This window comes from Bufo bufo, chromosome 2 (genome assembly GCF_905171765.1).
Source record: "Bufo bufo chromosome 2, aBufBuf1.1, whole genome shotgun sequence".
Lineage (NCBI taxonomy): Eukaryota > Metazoa > Chordata > Amphibia > Anura > Bufonidae > Bufo > Bufo bufo.
The window spans coordinates 790,344,066-790,366,671 of NC_053390.1; the positions used below are offsets into that span (position 1 = coordinate 790,344,066).

Genomic DNA, 22,606 nt, shown 5'->3' on the forward strand with positions numbered 1-22,606 from the left:
CTTTGAGGGGTAGTACTATAGGGCAGGGCAGCTTTCAGTTCTGTTTTTACTCATCTTGAGAGCAATCTGCTGACAATGCTTAGGCGTAACAGGTGCGTTGCACAATTTGTAATAATAAAAAAAGTAAAACGAAAAGGTATAAAAAAAAAATCAATGTCAGCAATTGACACGACATCCTTGTTCTGTACATAAATAACAAAAATAAGCTCTGCCTCCTATTGGCCAAATTATCATGGAAAATCTACTCTTTTTATACAGTTTTGTAAAATACAGAATCCAAAATTTGAAAAACGGCTTAGGGTACTTTCACACTAGCGTTAGAAGAATCCGGCAGGCAGATCCGTTACCGTAACTGCCTGCCGGATCCGGACAACCGTATGCAAGCTGATATCATTTGTTTGCGCATCCGTCTGACAAATGCATTGAAATACCGGATCCGTCTCTCCGGTGTCATCCGGAAAAACGGATCCGGTATTTATTTTTTTCACATTTTTAAAGGTCTGCACATGAGTCAATGCAGCAATTTCCTGAACACTAGGTACCGGTTCCGGCATTAATACATTTCAATGGAAGTGTTCCGGAATTTTGGCCGGAAAAAAATAAACCAGCATGCTGTGGTATTTTCTCCGGCCAAATACCGTAAAAGAGACGGAAGGCATACTGAATAGATTGCTTTTCATTCAGAATGCATTAGGACAAAACTGATGCGTTTTTTTCCGGTATTGAGCCCCTATGACGGAACTCAATACCGGAAAACTTTAATGCTAGTGTGAAAGTAGCCTTACCGGTAAATGCATATTTTTGTGGCAGATATTAAAAAAAAGTGTAATTATCATAGTAGAAGTCACGATCTCTCTTGGGCAGACTTCCTTGCTGATCTCTACGGTATTTTTAGAAGGGCAATCTGTTCAGACCAGACTTCCTCGTTCATTGATGGCTTGTATTTCAAAAGTTAGATCAGCTGGCATGGCCCGAGGCACTTGACCTTGATACCCTTGCGTGGCCTTAGTCAGCCTTAAAGGAACACTCTGGGGAAGGACTCGTACTATATGTTTAAGGGGTAGCCCTGGATTAGAAAAATACGGTATGCCATACTTGTACACGGATTGTATATTGGCAGGGGAGCTGCGATACCACACAAACACTCTGTGGACTGATGCAAAAGACTATTTTTAGAATATACATTTTTTGAATTCTAAACTTTTTTAGAATGTACATTTTGAATTCTAAACTTTTTTAGAATGTACATTTTGAATTCTAAACTTTTTTAGAATGTACATTTAGATGTAAATGAAGACAGTTTTTAGAAGACAGTAGCCATGTTTTTCTAGTCCTAAAACCCCCTTTAAGCCTAGAGCACAGCCTGAGGAGCCATTGCTTTGACGCAAGTATAAGCTTTTTGGGGTTTCATACAAGCTATGCATTTAGGCATAAGTGTCTTCCCCGGAGTGTTCCTTTGAAGAGATTGTCCCATTAGGACAACTTCTCCCCTATTCACAGGATAGGGCATAAAGGTCTGACCGATGGAGGTCCAACTGCTGGGCCCTCCATCATCACAAGAACGGTGGCCAGTGCTCCCCTCGTATGAATAGAACGGTGGTCACACATGTGCATTGCTGCTCTGTTCAGCTCTATGGGGCTGCCAGAGATAGCCGAGCGCTTATACTCTGCTTTCTCCTGGAGCCCCTTAGCGCACTGACCCCTTTTGAAAGAATAACTTACTCTGCCCCCCAGATCCCCATTATAAGTCATTGAGTCCTTCAGGATCCGTTCTAAAATTGTTCCAGCTTGTGTGAACCCCTTGGTCACACTCACCCCCTTCGATCTAATATTCATGACCTAGCCTAAGGATAGGCTATATGTTCTGAGAACCTGGATGACCCCCTTTAAGCGGCCATTTTGGTGCTCCCAACCCATAGCCATAAAATGGCTGCTGCAGTGCGTAGGCAGCCGGTCCCTTTCAGGTTCTTGTTTGCTCATATTTGAATGTTACAGTATGTCTTTTGGAATCTCGACCATTGTACATACATCTTGTGAACGTGAATTTAAATTTTTATTGATGTCTAAAAAAAAATATGGTTTACCTGTTAAATTACTCAAAAAGCAAATGTTTTTTCTTCTTCCAGTCTCCCAGCCATTCAGCCACTGTGTAACGTAGTACATTGTTTGCATATGGTTTCATCACCCAAGGATTTGTAGTGCTGCAATGTAAATCGCTCCTTGCAAGTACATAGTGGAATTTAAATAGGTTACGTCGGGTCATCCAAGCTCAAAAATGTGCAAATTTTCTTGCAAAAATTTCCTTATAAGCAAAACTGGATTATATGCTCATAGATGCACTTGGATTGCATTATTATTTTAAAAAAAATGATGTAAATTTTTTTATTTTATTACATAACAAATACATAGTAAGTAAAAAATAAGATTCAAAGACAGTCGAGACCTCCATGGGCAACGTGGCCAATTTTATAGTTTTTTTGTAATGTTTCTCTAGTGCTTTTTTTTATCACCTATGTAGCTTTTATATGTGTATTAGCATTAAGGGTGTATATATATATATATATATATATATATATATATATATATATATATATATATATATATATATAAAATTGCAAAAAAGGGCAGCACTCCAGAAAGTAAAAGAAGAAAAAACTTTAATTACCCATATGGGACAGGCGACGTTTCGGCTCAATGTGTGAGCCTTTCTCAAGCGGTGTGTACAGACAAAACACAGAGTATATATGCCAGTAAGTGAATACAATCATTGTGCAATACAGGTGTGCTCAATACATAATAATTGAGATAATCAAATCTAAAATACAGTGCATATAGAATTACACTAAATCACAAGATTAAAAAACAGTGCATGATCATATAGTGAGTGAATAATAAAAAATACATATAGCATACAGTGAATTATGCAAAAACATAAGAGAACTTCATAATTACCAATCATACAGTAAGTGATGTCAGCTGTGTACGCTGATAAAGTGCTTAAGTGCTTACTACGTAGGTCCGGCAGACGGAGGGTGAAGGAGGATGCAAAACATACATGGCTGTCATGATACATGCGGTGCGGCGTGCCTGTGGTGTGACTGCGCATGTCACAGTGACGTACATGCCGTACTTCCGGGTGGCGATGTGCCTGTAAAACCGCAGCTGCGCATTGGCCTTCTGATGACTCTTACGCCATCTTGGATCAGGGCATCCTGCCTGCATTGCCAGGGACCTCTGTTAGTCACAGCCGATGAATAACAAATTAAGGTGGGGGCACATAACAGTGCTCCTAAATCCTATATTGGTGGCTGAGTGAGTGCAGAAACGGGACACCACAACAACAAAGCTGCCGCCCACTTCCGCGGTCCCAGATCAGTTGCGCACCCACACGTGAGTGTGGGGTCACACTGTATCCGTGATCAATACCCACTCATAGCCACCCCATAGGGGAGGGATCTCCTCCTGTACACCTATTATGTACACAACAGACTGTCATCACAAAGGCACCCAAATGCCTCTACAAGCATAAGGATGTACTGACAAAAGGAGACTATCCATGTGAAGGCTTGCCGTCCACACCTACAGCCTCATATCTCCTCACTCCATGCTCCGTGGCCCACCTACCGCAGACTAAAAAAAGAGGAAAGAAAGAAAAAGAAAAAATAAATATAACGATTATACAAAATGAATCAAAGATATTAGAAAAAAACAAGTTTTGTTGTCTTATACACGAATCTCACAATATACACAATGGCGATCAACACCACAATGTACGGCATGGAGGCAAGCCACAAGCCCTGCACCCATAGCTTTTCCTCTGACGGTGCTGCCACTGAACTTTTTCGTTTTTTTTATATATATATATATATATTTTTATTTAGAGCTTGGCTTTTCTAAAAAAAATTAAAATGGAAGGTTCAACCACAAGAACAAAAAATTCATTAAAGAGGTTATATTATCTTTAATGTAAAAATGAAAGTGACTTCATATAGTACATGACTAGCCCTGTACCTCCCATGGATCCAGAGACCCCCCCCCCCCCCCCCCAATTTATTCCTCTAATTGCCACTTCTAGATTTATTTCAAGCTAGCAGCTCAGTGGGTGTGTCCTTCCTGCTGCAGCTTTCTTCCTCTCATAGCTCCAGGGGGCGTTTCCTATCCGCTACAGCTCTCTCTCTGCAACTGTCACATCTTGTCATGCGGCTGGTGGCAGTTGAAGGATAGAACTGAGCAGGTGCGTCTACCTGAACACAGATGGAGAAATAAAGGAAAGAACAAACAGCAGGTGGCGCTATACAATTATTACACTGGCTGTGCTACTTTTTTAATTACAGGCAAGTACTCAGATCCAGGTGCTGGTTTAAAAAGTGCAAAATATTTTTTGTGGGACAACCCCTTTAAAGGAGCCATACAATACTGAGGCCAGTGATTGGCTGCAGCGGTATGCGGAGTGTCTCTGCTGCATCCACAACAATATGTCATTGGCAGCAGCAGCCCGGGGAGAGGAAGTAAGGGCAGAGCTGGATCAGAGGGGCTAGTATAGTTAGTGGAAATAAATTAAAAAAAAAATTTTTACTTTATGAAATAAAATTAAAATATAGAAACTAAGATGAATTATTAAAAGCCTCACAAATGGGAAATAAGATGTTCGTGTTGTTTCAGCTTTTATATGGGCTTTACCAATTTGTGTGAGAGTGGAAAACTTTACCATTACACTTGTAAGCAGTAAGAATGAGTGGGTTGTTGGGATCGCAGCCAGGCATTCAGTGGAGCTGGAAAGTGTTTTTTTTTTTCCCCCTCCACATTTCATTTAGTCATTCAGAAGTCCGAGACCACATCGGGGAACTGGAGCTACTTTGTGCATCGCTTTCTGAATTTTTGAGTTCACTTCATTATTGGATCCTAAGAGCAAGTTTAATTTGGAGAACTGCCGCCCTGAAGAGGTGGCACCTCAGACTAATTTGTTGCATAGTGACATTGGTGAAGCATGTGCTGCTTGACTCCCAGGTGTGTGTTTTATTTTGGTGGTTTTTGTGGACATTTTGCCTCTAGCGAAAAACTTGTCTGTACTGCGGCGGGGTTGACAGAGGCACCCTTCAGCAGAATGCTGAGTGTCTTCTGCCCCCAAAGTATAGTGTGTCAGCGTACAGGCTGACCTAAATGATATAGTTTAAATGTCCATATGTTGTTTTCATGAGAACCCCTTTAAGAAATTGAAGCTGATCTTTGGTTGCAGTGGTCGACAAGCTTAGATTTCAGCAAGATCGGTTAATCATGTACTGTGTATGGGGACCTTCACAGATGTTATGTGAAAGGAGGATTGGTCATAGTGAATTTCAACATGTCTTACCCTTTTTTTTCTCAGTAGATAAGCTACCACCGGAGGTAATTGTGTGGTTGTAGCTTTCTCACCTCTCCCCTAGCCGAGCTGTCGGTCAAACAAACATTTGGCTTTAGACAGTCTTGATAAATGAGCCGAGCTGAAAAAAGTGCTAGTGATGCGGTCATTCTCTTTGGAGTCACGTAGCAGTTTTATGGCAGGCCGTGTCGATGATGGCCCTATGATAGAACTTCATGCAGCCACTCCTTCCTCTGTACATACCTAAAAAAAAAAAAGCTGTATAAGGTGTATTCTTATGAGCCCCCGTATGATGTGAGCTTCATGGTAGGACAGTTAGTCTTATATTGCATATTTGTGAGACTGTATTTTCTGATTTCCACTGAGGTATTCCACTTCAGTAGGGTGTGGGTGTATTGGTGTTCAGCAGCCGTCACAGAGCGAAACTTGACACATGTCACATATTTTACGCTGCAGAAACCACAAAGTTGTAGGTGTCTCCATCTCCTTGTCGTTTTTTCCATCCTGACATAATGTTCGCCGTAATGTAATAAGCAAATTTAGACAGGTGTGATGAGCTTACACTAAACAGATGACCGTAACCGGGTCCTTTGTTGTTGCAGATGAAAACCATGACTTGCAACGTTGAGATGAACTAAACGACTTGCTCCAAGAAACGCCTAAGTCTGCGAACATCTGAAATGTCTGAACAGTATTAATTCAAGAGGATCAATGCTCATCGGCTTGAGGACCGCGGAAGTGGGGCCTACCATGGTGACACTAATCACAGAGAAGCTGCAGAACCAAAGCTTGGACGACCTGTCATGCAAAACGTACAATATTAATCTGGTACGTCAGGTTTTAATTGGGGACCTTGATGTAGAAGAGCACTTACCTAATATGAGAGTTGTGTTGAAATGTTGGGTCTTCTGACTTAGGCTACTTTCACACTGGCGTTTTGGCTTTCCGTTTGTGAGTTCCGTTCAGGGCTCTCACAATCGGTCCAAAACGGATCAGTTTGGCCCTAATGCATTCTGAATGGAAAAGGATCCACCCAGAATGCATCAGTTTGCCTCCGTTCTGTCTCCATTCCGCTTTGGAGGCGGACACCCATGACGCAATAGAAAACGGATCCGTCCTCCATTGACTTTCAATAGTGTTCAAGGCGGATCCGTCTTGGCTATGTTAAAGCTAATACAAACGGATCCGTTCTGAACGTATGCAGACGTTTGTATTATTTGAACGGATCCGCACCAAACGCGAGTGTTAAAGTAGCCTTCACCGCCTCATTTTCCAAATACACGCAGGTCGTTTTTAAAAGCCAAATCTGTCTCATTTATCGACTTGCTGTGCCATTTTTAGCATTATTCAGGTTGCCTAGCAACCATGTTACTTCATGACTGGGTGACCACACTTTCTCTACCTGTACCTACATGTTCTCAGGTGGTCACTGGAAGCTGTGGAGATCTCCAGGTTTTTATCCATTGATTATTAGTTTTGGGTTGCGCATTGTCCACCAAAATATATTCTGGAAGGTTTCAAAAACGTTAGCGTTTCAATATTCATAATGAGAGGGCTAATTCATTAAGGCAAACCTCAAAAAGGGAAGAGTGAAGTCCAAAGCGGAGGACCTCCCCCTAATAGGCCATATGGACAGGATGGGACAACCCATTTAAAGAGGCAGTTGGGGTGACGTACCGTACTTAAAGAAAACTTTTCAGAAGGATAAACCCTAGTAGAGTTGATCCTGCTGGTTAAAACGATACCTGTTTTGTGAAAATCGATTGCTGTTTTCTTGAGGTAAAAAAACGCTTAGGGCCAGATTTATCATTACACTTAGGCCTCATGCACACGACAGTATTTTTTCACGGTCCGCAAAACGGGGTTCCGTTGTTCCGTGATCCGTTTCCGTTTTTGTTTCCGTGTGTCTTCCTTGATTTTTGGAGTATCACCAGACAAGAAAAGTGAAAAATAAAAATCTAAGTCAAGTTTGCCTTGAAAATGATAGGAAAAAAACAGACACGGATCACGGACGCGGATAACAATCTTGTGTGCCTCCGTGTTTTTTTACGGACCCCTTGACTTGAATGGGTCCGCGAACCGTTGTCCGTGAAAAAAATAGGACCGGTCATATTTTTTTGACGGACTGGAAACACGGTTCACTGATGCGGATGACAAACGGTGCATTTTACGAGTTTTCAACGGACCCATTGAAAGTCAATGGGTCCGCAGAAAATCACGGAAAACGGAACAACGGACACGGAACCCAACAACGGTCGTGTGCATGAGGCCTAACATCTTACTCCACTTTTACATATGTCCAAAGTCAGATTTATTAATGGTCCTTTAATACTGTGATAAATGTGGTTTGACGGTAGCTGTTTATCTTTTAGTAAGCGGCTTTACAAAAGTCGCACGTCTTTACGAAAAAGTTGCATGTTCTATTAAAAAGTTGCATAAGATAAGCATGGTCCTCACTGGAGTGAAATTGCGCAATTTTTTTGCGACTTTTTAAATTGTCGCAATAGTAAATCTGTCTAGAGATTAATTTACATAAGAAAACACGCCTACTTTCAGAAAACTGACCAGCATAGTGCAGAGCCGATAAGTCGCAAATTTTTGCACAGTTTTAGCGATTGCGCAAAAATTTGCGACATATTCACTCCATTATTTTGACTTGAGCTAATGATAAATCCGGCCCTTATTCTCTATACAGATGAGGGTTTCAGTGCGTTGAGGGGAGGAGCCTAGCGCCTCGGCTTTCTACTCCTGGCCACGCCCCTCAGTGCACTTAAGCCCTCATTTGCATAAATAATAAAACCCTCTTTTGTCAGGAACGTTACACCCGATTTTCACAAGACAGGTGTGATTTTAATCAGCAGGATCAGCCCTACCCAGGCATAATGCCTGGTTTTCTTTTTCTAGAGGAAATTTACTCGGTTGTGCTCTTTTTGCCTCTACATTTGTTATAGCATGCTTTGTTAGTTCTACTTAGTGTTTCATAATCATTTGGTCGTTATGTGACTTTGGGGCCATCTTGGAAATATATAGCACAGCCTACGTAGTTGAGACCTATTACCCAGGAAACAACTTTTTGTGAGTTGTGTCTTAACTTTACTACTTTCATTTCATTTTCTTTTTATTATTCTACCTTCTCGTAAAGTCATCTCCACTTATCAGTTGTTTGCGGCTTGTGTCCTTGCAGATACCGTAACTATAGAAAATTGTGTAGTTACAGTAAACATGACCTATAAAAGAGATAATGTATTAAAAGTGGATCTTTAAAATGATTCTGTCACCAAGTTTTGGGCTATAGAGCTGCGGACATGCACGGCTACATCGCCGCTAGCATGTCCGCAATATACCGGTCCTATAGGGCTGTGTGGACATGCTAGCGGCGATCTAGCCGTGCATGTCCGCAGCTCTATAGCCCAAAACTTGGTGACAGAATCCCTTTAAATTAAAGGGAGGGTTTTTTTTGTGAAGAGAAACCCCTTTCCGTATCCCCTTATCTATTGGTTTTTATAGGCATGCCAACTAATCGCTGGTCCAGCTTTAGTTCAAAAAGGGGTTGTCTTTGTGAAACCCATCCTTTAAGAACCCTGGAGGCAGCCATTTTGGGTTATTTACTGGGCATAATTTCTACTTCCTTGATGATGAACAAGCCCAATAAATTGGTTCCTCTGACAGAATTTAATCAGTAATTGACTTCTCTGACCTGCTCCTACACTGTGTCTTTAAGGGACCCTAACCCAGATGAAGAACTAATGAGTCCAGCGATGGCTTTCATGGAGAAATGCAATAATTTCAACCTCAGTCCTTCTCTTCATAACATTGGCAGTGTTCTTACCTACTGAACTCATAAAACTTCAGTGCCATCACACTGGGTCATCAGAGATCATTTTTGGAAGATGAAGCTTTGCTTGAGGGAGGAATTTCAAAGAGATTTTTGGATTGATCCCTACAGAAGTGGAGAGCATCTTCAATATTAAGGGGTTATCTGGGAATTGGTAATGACCTCAGAATAGGTCATCTGTTTTAGGGAACCGCCGTACTTTCCAAGCACAGAGCTGTACATTGTATAGCAGATGTGCTTGGTATTGCAGCTCAACCCCATGGTGAAGGCCATGTGACCGATGTCCAGTGGCGTCACATGGCCTAGGAAGAGGCCGCGGTACTCACGGAGCATCTGGCATCTTCTAATAGCTGATCAGCGGGGGGTCCCAAGTGTCAGACCTCCACCGATCCAGAGGATAGGTCATCAATATAAATTCCTGGAGAACTCGTTTAACACAGGAGGTTGCCCTTTATTGAAAGGAGCTCCAGGGTGGAGCTTTGCCTTAGCAATAAACTTTGAGTAAAAATTGTTCTTTTCCATTGGTTTTGAGCCAGTGATCATGACTTCACTGGCCCAAGGGTGCAGCTTTTACCAGGAGCCCAACCACCGATGAGAGTTTTTATGAGGCATAAAAGAGATTATAATGGTTGGCCCCTCCCATTGTTTTTCCTGAAATTGCATCAGTTTGGGGAATTCCTGGCGAGCCGACAAGATCAAGTAGACCTAATTTGCAAATAATTGCAATTTTTTTTTGTAGGTTGTCAAGTTCGGTAATACTTGTTAAAATGAGCTCTTCCCTGCATTCATGTCATGAGTCATGTCTATTTAGATAATCAGGCTGGATCATTTATGTATAAGAAGTGGGAACGCTGTGTATCTGACTTGCAAGTTTAAGAATTTCAAGGTCTATTTTTTTGGTATTGTAGCCAAATGTCAGGATCACACAGCCCCAGGGACCTGTAAATGGGCAGCATTAAACTTTTCTGATAGGGTTAGATGAAGTCACTCAGACCGTGGTGCTCTTAATAGGATCGCCCTAACTGGCCCCTCATCTCGATTGGACCTAGCTAATGGAATAAGGTGTGGAAGCTCCCCATTTTTTGCCCAACATACGGCAGAAAACCATATAAAAAAGGATTGGCAGTCTGGGCGGTTGCCCAGGGCTTCTATTTCAAGGATTAGGCATATAGCAAAACATTCCACCTCACCATCGTTCCCAAAAGTTGGGCACAGTAGTATGTGGAATATATATGTTGGTATTATATGGGTACTTTAAAGAATTATTCGTACCCTGCATATTATTTGGCAGTATATAGTGGTATTATGTGAACTGTATGTAGCCATATTATTTTGGAACCACCAGAGTGTTAAAATGACTCCAGCAGAGGTCAATTGGCTTCTTTGTTTGTTGCCCCAACCCCCCATCTTCAGTAATAGTGGCACTGCTCTCTATATAAGGAATAGTTATAGTCTTTATAAATTTTAATAATTTTTTTTAATTCTAGCTATCTGTGCCCCCCAAAAAGCCGAACAATTGTCAGCACTTTGGGGAATGAACTGGTTAACAGTGCTGACTGATGTGACCTTGTCCTCCTGGAGTCTGCAGGATGGTGATATGATGGGTGCGGTGGAGACTCTATGAACATATAGGGAGGAACTTGTATGTTCTTGATTGTCCTACTGTTAAAACCCTTTGCCTCCAGCTATATTGCGTTTGCTGTGAAACTCATCAGCTGCAGTCTGCAAATTGTGACTCTCAAGCTGTAAAACTACAACCCCCAGCGTGTTAGCTGCATGCAGACCTCCGATCTGCAGTAGTTATCTGCCGTACCTTGCATGAGCTATACAGCTTGCAGATGTTTTTCGCTTCTACATTTGTGGCATTGCTCACAAGTCAAAAATGTTTCCTGAATTCGTTTTCATGTTTGAAGGTTTTTGTCAGGTCTTCTGAAAGTCTCCAGAATATAACCTCACCCACAAAATTAGGAGACCGATGGGCATTCTAATGGTTTGGCGTTTGGGTGAGAGATGATCTCCAGTCCTCCTCCTTCCGAATGTGCCTAAACATAAGAGGAGGCATGGATCTGGTCACTGAGACCTCTTAGACCACTGGTCTCAGTATACATTAATAGGACTTTCGGAAAGGGGTTGTCCTGATTGGGCAAATCCTTTAAGAAATATATGCCACTAGACTTCTTTTTTAGCATAAGGGGTGACCATGCAGGTGTACAGAAGAGCATGGAGATCCTTGGTGGTCACCTTTAATGCTGGTGTCTTTTACTGTTTGAGGGATACTAGATCTCTTTATGGGGAGTACCTAAATGGCTGAGGAGACTTATAGGCCATACCTGCTCCTCTGTAATTCTGGGAAAGAGGGTATGCAAATGAGCTCTTACCAGGCTACCAGAAGTAAGGTAGCTATCCTAGAAGTCAATATTCGACCTTTTAAACAGGCCTTGAGACATGACTTGCATAATATGGTGTCTGTTACAAGACAGCATGGGTCTAGTATACAGTTTGTGAGAGGTCATGTGAATGGTACTGGAGGTCTACAAGATAAATAAAAAGGTGCCCCTCTGATAATTACTTTTTCTGCACTTCCTGTGAGTTTTTCCCACTGAAGAACATACAGCCAGCCTCACCCCAGTCTGGTAACAGAGAACAATAGACTGCATTCTGTTGCAAAGCAAAGGTTAGATTACCGATGTAGCATCCCTTTAATTCACTCTTTTTTGGACCTGTCATAGCAACGTATCTGGAAACAATGCAGTGCTTTGTCACTTGCATGTGAGTATTAGCTGTTTCAGCAGGACGTTATTTCCAAGGTCTATTGATCCTCACCACCTTATCTACTCTTGGCCTCACGATTATGGTGCTCATTAATAATTCTATATGTGAACATTTTTGACGTTCTCAAAGGAACATGAATTTCTTCTGATAAAATGGGGTGTATACATTTTTGCAAAAATAAGAATAGCTATCTTCAAATTAGTTTTCTGAGGATGTTGCCATATCATCTGGCAGGATTACAAATTCAAAAAGTTGCTCTTGTGACTTGAAATTTTACATTTCTGGATGCTGTACCTGCATATGGTCCCCTCCTAAAGAATGCCGCTTCATTCATCTCTATGGGGGTTTCAGAAATAGCCGGGCGCTGTACTTGGATGTCTCCAAAACTCCTGTAGGCTCTGTTCTTTTTGGGGGTGGTCACAGTGGTAAGGGTTACCCATTCTCAAGTTCATTGGGGGTGCCAGGGTGCCAATTATTGTTACTCTTGAAGGCACCCAGCAATTCTTGTCGCTAAGACCCATTCACACATGCTGGTGATGCACTTTTGACCGCTTTTTCTTGTCTATTGCCCAGTGTAAATATGTCCCTGCACAGAGCATCACCACTAGAATTGCCATATTGCTGATTGTTGCTCGTTACTTACCGGAACTTTGCCTGTCTAAATGGGCCCTTAGTTTAATATTTGTCAGTAATGATGTCACTTTAAAGAGGATATCTGACATAACAGAAGGATAGGTCAGATTGGTCCATGAGTTCAGACCAGTTTCAAAAGTTATAGTCCAATATGTCCTTCACTGGATAACTTGGGTTCAAAATTACAGTAACTGAAATTTGGGGTAGGCAGTATAGACAACTGCCTAGGGCGCTGTCGACTTAGGGGGGTAGTTAGTAATAGCTGAAGGCATTTCACTGCCTTGTGTCTTCTACAATGGTTTAGAACCCTCTTGAGATCCTCACTGGTCTTTAAAGGGTAAAAGAGCGTATTTAAGGATGTTTACGTTCCTTGGCGGGGAAAAAAATAACTCCTATCATTGCGCAGGAAGTGTCTGAACAATAGTATCTTTTTTTGGCGGAGCAAAGAATAAATCAGAAACCATCTAAGCAAGGAAGTTAAGCGCGTTCCACTTACATTCCTTCCTACGCTACAGTAATTTCATTGGTCTTTATATATCCTACACTGGTGAATGCGTTGATTTAGAATTGTGTGATCTATGGCATCTTAGTGGTTAAGGCAAATGTATTGGCAGAAGTAAGGTCTCTTGAAGTGCCAGTCAGAACATGGGTGTAGTTATAGAGGTACAAAGACCTCAGGTTCCAGAGGGGACATTGAGGTCTAAGAGCTCCATGTTACAACTATGACTTAGACCTGGGTGTCTCCATGGCTACAGACTACAAATAAACCCTGTGTAGTCAGATCCTGCAGTCATGATACTGCTCTTCCTCTGCACCCTAGTCTGTTGTAGGTAGGTTAACAAGGAGAAGGTGGGGAAAGATGAATGGAGGATCACCCTATGCATTTGTTTGTAGCCTCTGCAGAGACTTGTAGGAGCCGTATACACAAAACAGTAGCAGGTTTGTAAATTATTTACAAAGTTCCTTTCATCTTGGGTGCATTGAATAAATAGCCAAAGAATTGCAAAAATGCACATACCCTATAACATGACCATTTAAGATGCTGCTTTATCAGTTTGTATAAATTTATACAACTGCCTACACTGTAGTTATACTTGTGTTATTTAGGCATTCTGGCAAAAATCTTAGCACTATCGACAGAAAATTCCTTAATTTTGGGCAATGCAAATGTTCTGCAATTTACACTGTTTTTTGGCGTTTGATAAGAATTCTCTTGCCATGATTAGAGGAGCATTATATAACCCTACAAACACAATGTCCTTACAGCCCTACTTTTTTTTATGAATGTTACCCACCCCCTAAGTCAGTTTTTAGAAAAATCTGATTAATAAGGCCAACTGAGATGGTGTGATTCCCCATAGCCTTTTATAACAGGTTATCGGGCAGCACGACCCTAGCAACCAGTCAGTCCTGCATTACTCAGGTCTTCAGCTCCAGATGAAATTGCCACTGTATTGTAGATATGGGAGGAGGCGTAATCTCTCTCAGACCACTCCATTTCTCCATCTCTTAGGCTACTTTCACACTAGCGTTTTAGTTTTCCGGTATTGAGATCCATCATAGGGGCTCAATACCGGGAAAAAAAATGCTTCAGTTTTGTCCCCATTCATTGTCAATGTGTTCCCATACCGGAGAGTAAACCACGACATGTTGTAGTTTGCTTTCCATCCTGGGATGCGGAGCAAGAGGTATCCGGCATGACCCCCCAATGCAAGTCAATGGGGACGGACCCGTTTTCTCTGCCACAATAGAAAACTGATCCGTCCTCCATTGACTTTCAATGGAGTTCATGACGGAACCGTCTTGGCAATGTTAAAGATAATACAACGGGATCCAGGTGGTTGTACAGGGTGGGCCATTTATATGGATACACCTTAATAAAATGGGAATGGTTGGTGATATTAACTTCCTGTTTGTGGCACATTAGTATATGTGAGGGGGAAAACTTTTCGAGATGGGTGGTGACCATGGTGGCCATTTTGAAGTCAGCCATTTTGAAGTCGGCCATTTTGAATCCAACTTTTGTTTTTTCAATAGGAAGAGGGTCATGTGACACATCAAACTTATTGGGAATTACACAAGAAAAACAATGGTGTAGGCAATCGTCTATGCTGTGAAGATACGAGATGTGCAGCACCTGAAACTACGGATACTGGAAGCCTGTGCTAGCATTTCTCCTGCGGTGTTGCTATCAGTGTGTGAAGAGAGGGAGAAGAGGGTTGCATTGACAATCCATCACAATGGGCAGCACATTGAACACATTTTATAAGTGGTCAGAAACTTGTAAATAATTCATGAAAGAATAAAGTTACGTTAAAACCAAGCACACCATTGTTTTTCTTGTGAAATTCCCAATAAGTTTAATGTGTCACATGACCCTCTTCCTATTGAAAAAACAAAAGTTGGATTCAAAATGGCCGACTTCAAAATGGCCGCCATGGTCCCCACCCATCTTGAAATGTTTCCCCCCTCACATATACTAATGTGCCACAAACAGGAAGTTAATATCCCCAACCATTCCCATTTTACTAAGGTGTATCCATATAAATGGCCCACCCTGTATTATCAGTAACCCTGCCGGATCCAGTAAAAACTCTAGTGTGAAAGTTGCCTTACTGCCATATTAATCAGATTTTTCTTAAAAACAAAAAATAAACGATATAAGCATATATTAATCCCTATAAAATTGATGTTACTATACAATACTTGTGTGATTTAAGAATATTTATCCCAATACATATATTTGGGATAACCCATAGAGGAGTATTACCCCATGTATTCCGTAGCAATGGACAGTCATATACAAGAATGGGGTTTTTTGTTTTTATCCCTACTCACATTTATGGTTTGTTATATTTTTTCACACCATGTGCTTTGTTGTATGGTGTGTTGAAATTTCTTTCCCTTTGGTTAATTTCAGCGCTCATCTGAGAAGCTGAACAATGAAGGCAGCTTGTTCCCTTACGAAATCAATGGTAAGTTTTTGTTTAAAAGAAACATTAACAGATTTTTTTTTTTAATTCTAAGAAAAGCAAGGTGTCCAGAAAAAAAACAGAGAAAAAATCCTTTTTCTTTTGTAAATCAGATGCAGGAGAAATAGAAGGCTTGAGAGCTCGCTGGCTTAAACTGGTCCTAGAACAATGTCCCCGAATCAATGGTTGATGGTGATTGTATGCTTGTAAGGGGCTTTGCATATTAAATCCTGGCCTGCTCTGTTGGCTGGAAGAGACGGGCGACATATTTTGTCCTGTCCCTGTGATTTTTAAATGGGTCAGATGATAAGTGACAGCAGAGGCTCCCAGACACGTATCCATACCAAATGAAAAAATCATTATTGTTCCACTTCCCTTTAAAGTGCTTCAGTGCTCATTTCCTTTTCGCTTGAGGAACTTTGAAGAATCTAGATTTTTTTTGGTCATCATGATAACTGCTACAAATCTGAGCCATACAGCAAGTGAAGAAATTACTGCAGTGATAGAAGAGTACTTATTAGTGTTAATTAAGCAATGTGTAAGCATGGTTCCTGACCCATAGATGTCCAGGGTCTCATAAATGTCTTGTGGCTTCAAGGTACCGTAAGCGTTCCTTGGGTTCAGGGATCTTGTAAGTGTCTCCGTGGGTCCAAGGATCCCGTAATTGTCTCTGTAGGTCCAGGAATATCCCATAAATGTCTCCATGGGTTCAGGGTTCTAAAAGTATCCCATAGCTACAGGGGTCCAGAAAGCGTCTCCGTGGGTCTAGGGATCTCATTATTGTCTCTGTGGATCCAATGATCCAGTTATTGGCTTCATGGATCCAGGGTCCAGAAAGCGTCCCATGGCTTCAGGGATAACAAGTGTGTCCCGTTTGTCCAAAGGTGCCCTATGTGTCCCATAGTTATAGGGGTCTTGAAAATGTCCAATGGGTTTCCCTTGGCTGTGGGGGTCCAGAAAGTGTCTCTGTGGGCCTAGGTATCCCGTTAGTGTCTCCATGTGTCCAATGTCCCCAAAGGGGTCCAGAGATTGTCCCGTGAGCCCGAAGATCCCATAGGTGTCCCATGGCTACGGGGGGTCTAAAAGTGTCCCATGGGTCCCATAGATGTCCTTTGGCTATGTGGGTCTCGAAAGTGTCCCCTGGGTCTATAGGTCTTGCAAAAGTCAAGCTGGCTCCTGAATTTATCTGGTTGGCTCCTAAAGCCTACACAATTTTGTCACCATCTACACAGTGAAGTTAAAACATAACTAAATTGCAGTAATTCAGCACATCAGCGATACTTGGTCTACAAGTAAATTGCGGTAAAACAAAAGGAAATCCAGCAATGTCTTGTTAAAGGTGCAGGGAAGCACGTTGAAGCCAGCAGCGTCATCTCCGTCGTTACGGTGCACTGAGGAATTGTTTTCTATTACAACATGGTGATGCCAAAAATAATAGTTGCAATGGGAAAATACTTTACTTTTGAGACTTCCCCTGTTTTCTGCCTCTTGAACTGTTTGACTAGATCTGTGCTGAGTGTTATCTGTCTGCGCTGCAGTTTCCCATCTCTAAAAATAAACCTGACTACTGATATGCCTGTGACCTGAGAGTCCCGTCCTGGGCTTTATTTCATCCAACACTTGACTTTCAGAATAAGACTATATTGTTTTAATCCTTTTTTTTTTTCTCTCTTTTTTTCCTCCCCTCCCCTTTTTTCTTTCTTTTATTCCTGCAGAGGACAGTCGCTGGAAGGTGATTGACAGGTCTTGCCCAGTCCGGTCTGAACTGAACAAAAATACGTTTTTTGCTTTCCCTATGTGCCCCTTCAGCACCGGCACTCCCGGCAGTTTTAGTCTTCAATGGCAGAACGAATCCTCAAATCAGGCGTTGGTATCGGGTTGGATAAACAAACTTAACCTCAATGACAGCTTTGGCCAGCCACTGGCTCCCCCTACAAAAAGACACTGCAGGTCATTGTCTGAGCCAGATGAACTGTCTCGCTGTCGGTCACCCTGGAAACCTGGCAATTCTAAAGTCTGGACTCCCGTGTCAAAGAGACGGTGCAATAGCGGTGGCAGTGCCACGTTACAGCGCTGCAACAGTCACGGCAGCGCCACCTTGCAGAGAAGCACAAGCATCAGCCTGCCTCAGAATGCCCCGTCTCTAAATAACAATATATTCACAGTCCCCACCTGTAACACATCTCCTGTTCCAAGGCCTTCTTCTGCCAGCAGTGGCTTTGTGGACAGTAGCGAAGGAAGCACAAACTCAAGCGTACGCTGGAACTCAGGGGGCTCTTGCGACTTCAATCCGAGGAGGCGCCTTTCCTTGTCTCAGGAGCACATCACAGAACCAGGAGATATACTGCCTTCCGCAAACAGCACTCCAACCTCTACTCCTGAGCTGAGAAGGCGCCAAGGGTTGCTGAGGTGCCGCTCCCAGCCTTGTGTGTTAAACGAGAGGAAAACCAGACTAAAACGGAGGCGTGACGAAGACATTCGGTGGAATCGTCCATCTATTGATTTCTTAAAAATGACACGGGTAAGTCATTCTCGCCAGATGGATATTCTGGTTTCCAACACATGTAAAAATATAGCAGAGCTGAGTGTAATATTGAATAATTCATGAAAAAAAAACGGTATAGTTTGTCTAAGATGGTATTTTGTAGGTATTATTGACCACTCAGAACCACTGTGCATGAATCTGGGTCCTGCCTGGAAATGATGTATGGTGGGATACTAAAAAGTGATCTGGTGGTTACTTCCGACCTGGTGGTGGGAAGATATGACTGCATTGTTAGGGCACCTTCTTTTCTGCACTATTTTATCGCCGTTTAAGGAGGAGCTGTGGGAAGATGGGAAACGTTGCCATTCATAACATTCAGTTCAGGAAATGAGAGCAGACTAGGGACGGGTACACAAGTCAGCTTTATCTTGGAGCTTTCTTGAACCAAAGAATACGTTGTTATTTCAGTAGAAATGTGGAAGGTCCACCCTGGACAAAAGTCAAAATATATCAGAGACCTGCAAAAATAGCGTATCCCTGATATAATTGTATTTCTTTAGGTCCATGGGTGTATAATGGAGCAAGTTCAGCAAGAGCTTGTCCATTTTAAAGTCTACTAACAGACTTCAGCCTGGTGATGGACACTCAGGGAAACCATGGAGAACTTCCTCAACAGATTTGGTTGGCGTCACTTTAAATGAGCTTCTGTTAGGAGTAGACACCAGTAATTGATACCTCACGTTGTTTAGTTGTGCGACATGGAGAGGACCAATCTCCTGTAGATGATGATTGGCACAATGGGGTTTTAAAACCTTATGAGGAAAGCCCTGGAGATGATAAACTTTGGTCCTTTGTTATTTCCATGACTGAATCAAGAGCTAATACGCCATGGTTTGGCATGCTTGATTTATATATACATCCTACTTGAATAGCGCCAACTCATATTGTGGGAGTGGTGGTGGACCTGCCCATTTAACATCTACTGGTTGCTGGGCAAGATGTTCAAAGTGTCACCCAGTACTTTTAAGAAGATGGCCCAAATATAACCTAAGAATAATTGTAGACTGTTCCCAAGGACACCTGAGGACCTTATTGGCTTTGCATACCCTTTCAGGGGTAACATGAGGCTTCTTTACTCAGCTCTAGTGATTTGTTTGGAGAACGATGGTAGCAATTTACGGTTTGTGATCCTTGGTGTTCACTGATCTGCTTGAAACCTGTTCTAGACATCAACAGTTGTGGGTATAAGTGGAAACTTCTGTCATGACCTCATACGTTGTCCTCACAAGACTAGAGAATAAATCCATTTCTCTGGAGCTTGGATACACATTCAGTGAGTTACATGCTGAAAATAGTGTTTAAATAGGAAAGTCCCTTTCTCATGCAGTACAGCAGCGTGCCAAAGACTCGCATAGCTCACCCACAAGTCACCATGATTTTTCCGTTCCAAGTGTGCTCTCCCATGTGGTGGAAGATTCTTAGTTTCTCAGCTCTGAACTCGTCTAAACTTGATCATCATGTTCATCTGGTGGAATTTTCATGCAGATTTCAGTGTATATTTGGTGTGAAATTCACATCACATTGCTTTCAGTGGGAATGCCTGTTGTGCCGGTATGTGTCGAGAAGTGATAGATCACACCTTGGCACAGATTCTGTGCAGAAACCACAGCATGTTTAAACCATCCATTGTATGGGGCTAATCCGCATGTGGGCTGGGATTTAAAAACAAATTGCAATATGCAGGGAATTTAATAAGAAAAAAGTAGCCCCCTATTTAATCTTGGTGATGTAACAGCTGTCAAGCCCAGGTATTATCGGGCTGCCACCCCTTTCATTCTTGTGGCTACCTTGCTACACTGCAATACTTGATCACCACGACCAAGATCACCATGTAGCCCTAACCTTAACAGTAGCATGGAGTCCCGCAGTACTGGGGCAGTGAGTGATACAGTTTGAGTCAGGAAGCTGGCGATGGTCTTCGCTTGTCAGCTTTCCTATGACTCCTCCAGTATCTAAAAAAAAGGTCATCAAGTCTTTGAGGCATGAAGCCAGATGTAGATTTCCAGGAAACTTCTAGCCAATGCTTCTTTTTTTACCTAATACAGCGTATTAAGTCCTATTTATATATACCAGGTAGGGGGCAGAAACCAAGTCAAAGTCTTCGCAGTCCCAGTGATGTCTGCAAATTTAAAGGTTAAGACTTAGATCCATAGAAGTCAAGATCAAGCAATGGTTTTTGTATGCCCTAATAAGACGTTTAGGATACTAGAGGGGCTCTACCAATGAGGCCCTAGCTGTCGGCCAACAGCTGTGACTCCTGATCCCCTCGTATCAGTAGGAAGAAGAGGAGGAAGCTGATGCCACACTCCTCTCGTAATGGCTTATCTTCCTGAGAACAAAAGGATTGGGCAGTTAAAATCTATCATGCCTCATCTGTATCTCCCCAACATCTGCCATCGGGAATGAGTACATATTAGATGGTTGGTACCGGTTGATGTGTATGGCCAACTTTAGCCTCACCGGAAGGATCACAGCTGTGGTCCAGTCATGCACTCTATACTCTTTTGAAATTAATGGCACATATTGAACTTCAGCAAAATGTAATAGATCAAAATTTATACAAACTAATTTTATTTACTGGCTAATATTTTTTAATATTTTATAAGTAAAAAACTTTGAGTCCAATTGATGCCAATAATGTCATTTACAGGGCTGTCCTGACATGAATGCGGGTGAGGGGAAATAGTGTATACAGACTTTGGACAGGTGTGACACTGTTTTTGGAAGAAAGGAGACATTTTTCTAATTTCTTAATTACAGTTTGCCTTCTTTTTAGGAAAGACTGACATAGACTCTTTCACTACTGGTCTGAATGACTGACTGTGTTGGAATTTTTTGGGATCCTAATGAATAGGAGGTTAATAGCCACTGTTGAGTTCTCCACCAATTTGCTTACACGAGTAAAATTACACTTTGTGTAGGAAAATGTGAGGGCAATTTGCAGTTGGTACTTGCCACCTGTATCTCCAGCGAAATGTCAGCCAAGGTGCGGATCGCGTTTCAGCTTGAATCAGACAAACACAACCCTGTGAATGAAAGACCTAAAGACCTTAATACTTTCCTGCTAATGGTTAAGCTAAAGACTTCAGCTAATTTTTTCGACAGCTGTTCGACCTTAGCGGAAAATGTGGCGTCCCTGTGGGACTTGTCCCATTATCCAACAGTTCTGGCAGAGTCCTGGAGGCTCGAAAAGCTTCATCCTGTAAAAAGATTTTTTATTTAAAAATATTTTTGGCTCCTTTGGCGTGGTAGCTCATGCATGAACCTTCTTTCAGACGAAGACGGTTCATGTTTTTGCATTCTGATGTTCAAAACTGGTTTGCAGAATCTGAGAACTTGTTATCTCGGTACATTGGAAAAGTAAATGGCCTGTTCTTTTTTTTGGCTAGTGAGTTTCATTCTTGCTTTCAGATCATCAGGTTTTAATGATCACAAGCCATTGGGATCATGGCAGATTTAAAGTGCTCTTCCCATCACATCTGGTACATCATACACACTTTTCTATGGTTATGACATATTGCAAAATAACTTTTTACTAAATATTTTTTAGGGGATGCCTCTCCCATCCTGCTTGGAAACGGAGCTGAGACTTCTCTGTTCACTCTACAGTGGAAATGCCAAACAAAACCCTGCCCTTTTGAAAGGGGTTGACCCATGTCACCCATCTGGGACATTAATTGGGTATTACTAGGATATGCCATCATTTTCAGTTGGGTATGGAACGAGGCCCTCAAAGTGAAGGAGAGCACACTCTTATGCGCAACGTCTTTTCCATTCATCCGAAAATAGCCGAGTGAGCTCACTCTACTATTTTTGGAAGTCCCATAAGAGTGAATGGAGAGTGCATCATGTAATTGCAGCTGTCTTCCGTTCACCACCATTGGTGGACTGTCGGAAAGTAGCTGAGCCATCTCTCATTTTCTGAACCCCTATAGTCTTGAATGGAGGTTGGCTGCTCTCTGTTTACTTCGGCAATCCCATTCTGGAGATTGGAGCAGGTCCCAGGCATGGGACTTGCACCTATCTGACATTGATGGAATATCCTAGTGATATGCCATCAATGTCCCAGATAGGAATACCCCCTTTCAGTGAAGCCCAGCCACTCACCAATGGGTTCAGCTTCTCCTGGAGGAGACCAGGAGGAGCTGGACCCTTGCAGATTTCTCCAAAGCTTTTTAGTTTAGGAGCCAGAAGAAACTGAGTTGTCTTTGTGATATAGATGGTGACGCTAGCCATTTTGAAGCTTTACGATCCAAGGCCTTGTGTATGCGATATGGCACCCATGGAAATCGAGGGGAATCTGTCAAAAAATTGTGCCATGTTAAATTAGGCTCTATTCTTCCTTAGAAACATGCTTAGTGCCTGAGATACTTTGGTTGCCGGCATACAGGCTCCTTCCACATAGTTTCTGCGTGTGAGAGGCCTTAACCCATACTTGAATAACCAGTGTTTCATTGACGTGTTGGTTTTGGGTTTCTACATTTTGAAAA

General features: G+C 42.1%; 1 protein-coding gene across 5 annotated transcripts in view; it reads left to right on the plus strand.

Moving 5' to 3' along the window:
* FAM53A (family with sequence similarity 53 member A) overlaps positions 1–22,606 on the plus strand; it is a 64,405-nt gene that overhangs the window by 13,656 nt on the left and 28,143 nt on the right. For 4 of the 5 annotated variants that reach the window (XM_040419233.1, XM_040419234.1, XM_040419231.1 and 1 more), the window contains 3 exons: positions 5,962–6,187; positions 15,520–15,574; positions 17,287–18,092. In XM_040419233.1, coding sequence (XP_040275167.1) covers positions 6,071–6,187; positions 15,520–15,574; positions 17,287–18,092 — 978 coding nt within the window. In that variant the 5' untranslated portion in view covers positions 5,962–6,070. The remainder of the gene's footprint in view (positions 1–5,961; positions 6,188–15,519; positions 15,575–17,286; positions 18,093–22,606) is intronic. The other variant, XM_040419235.1, reaches the window with a different exon arrangement.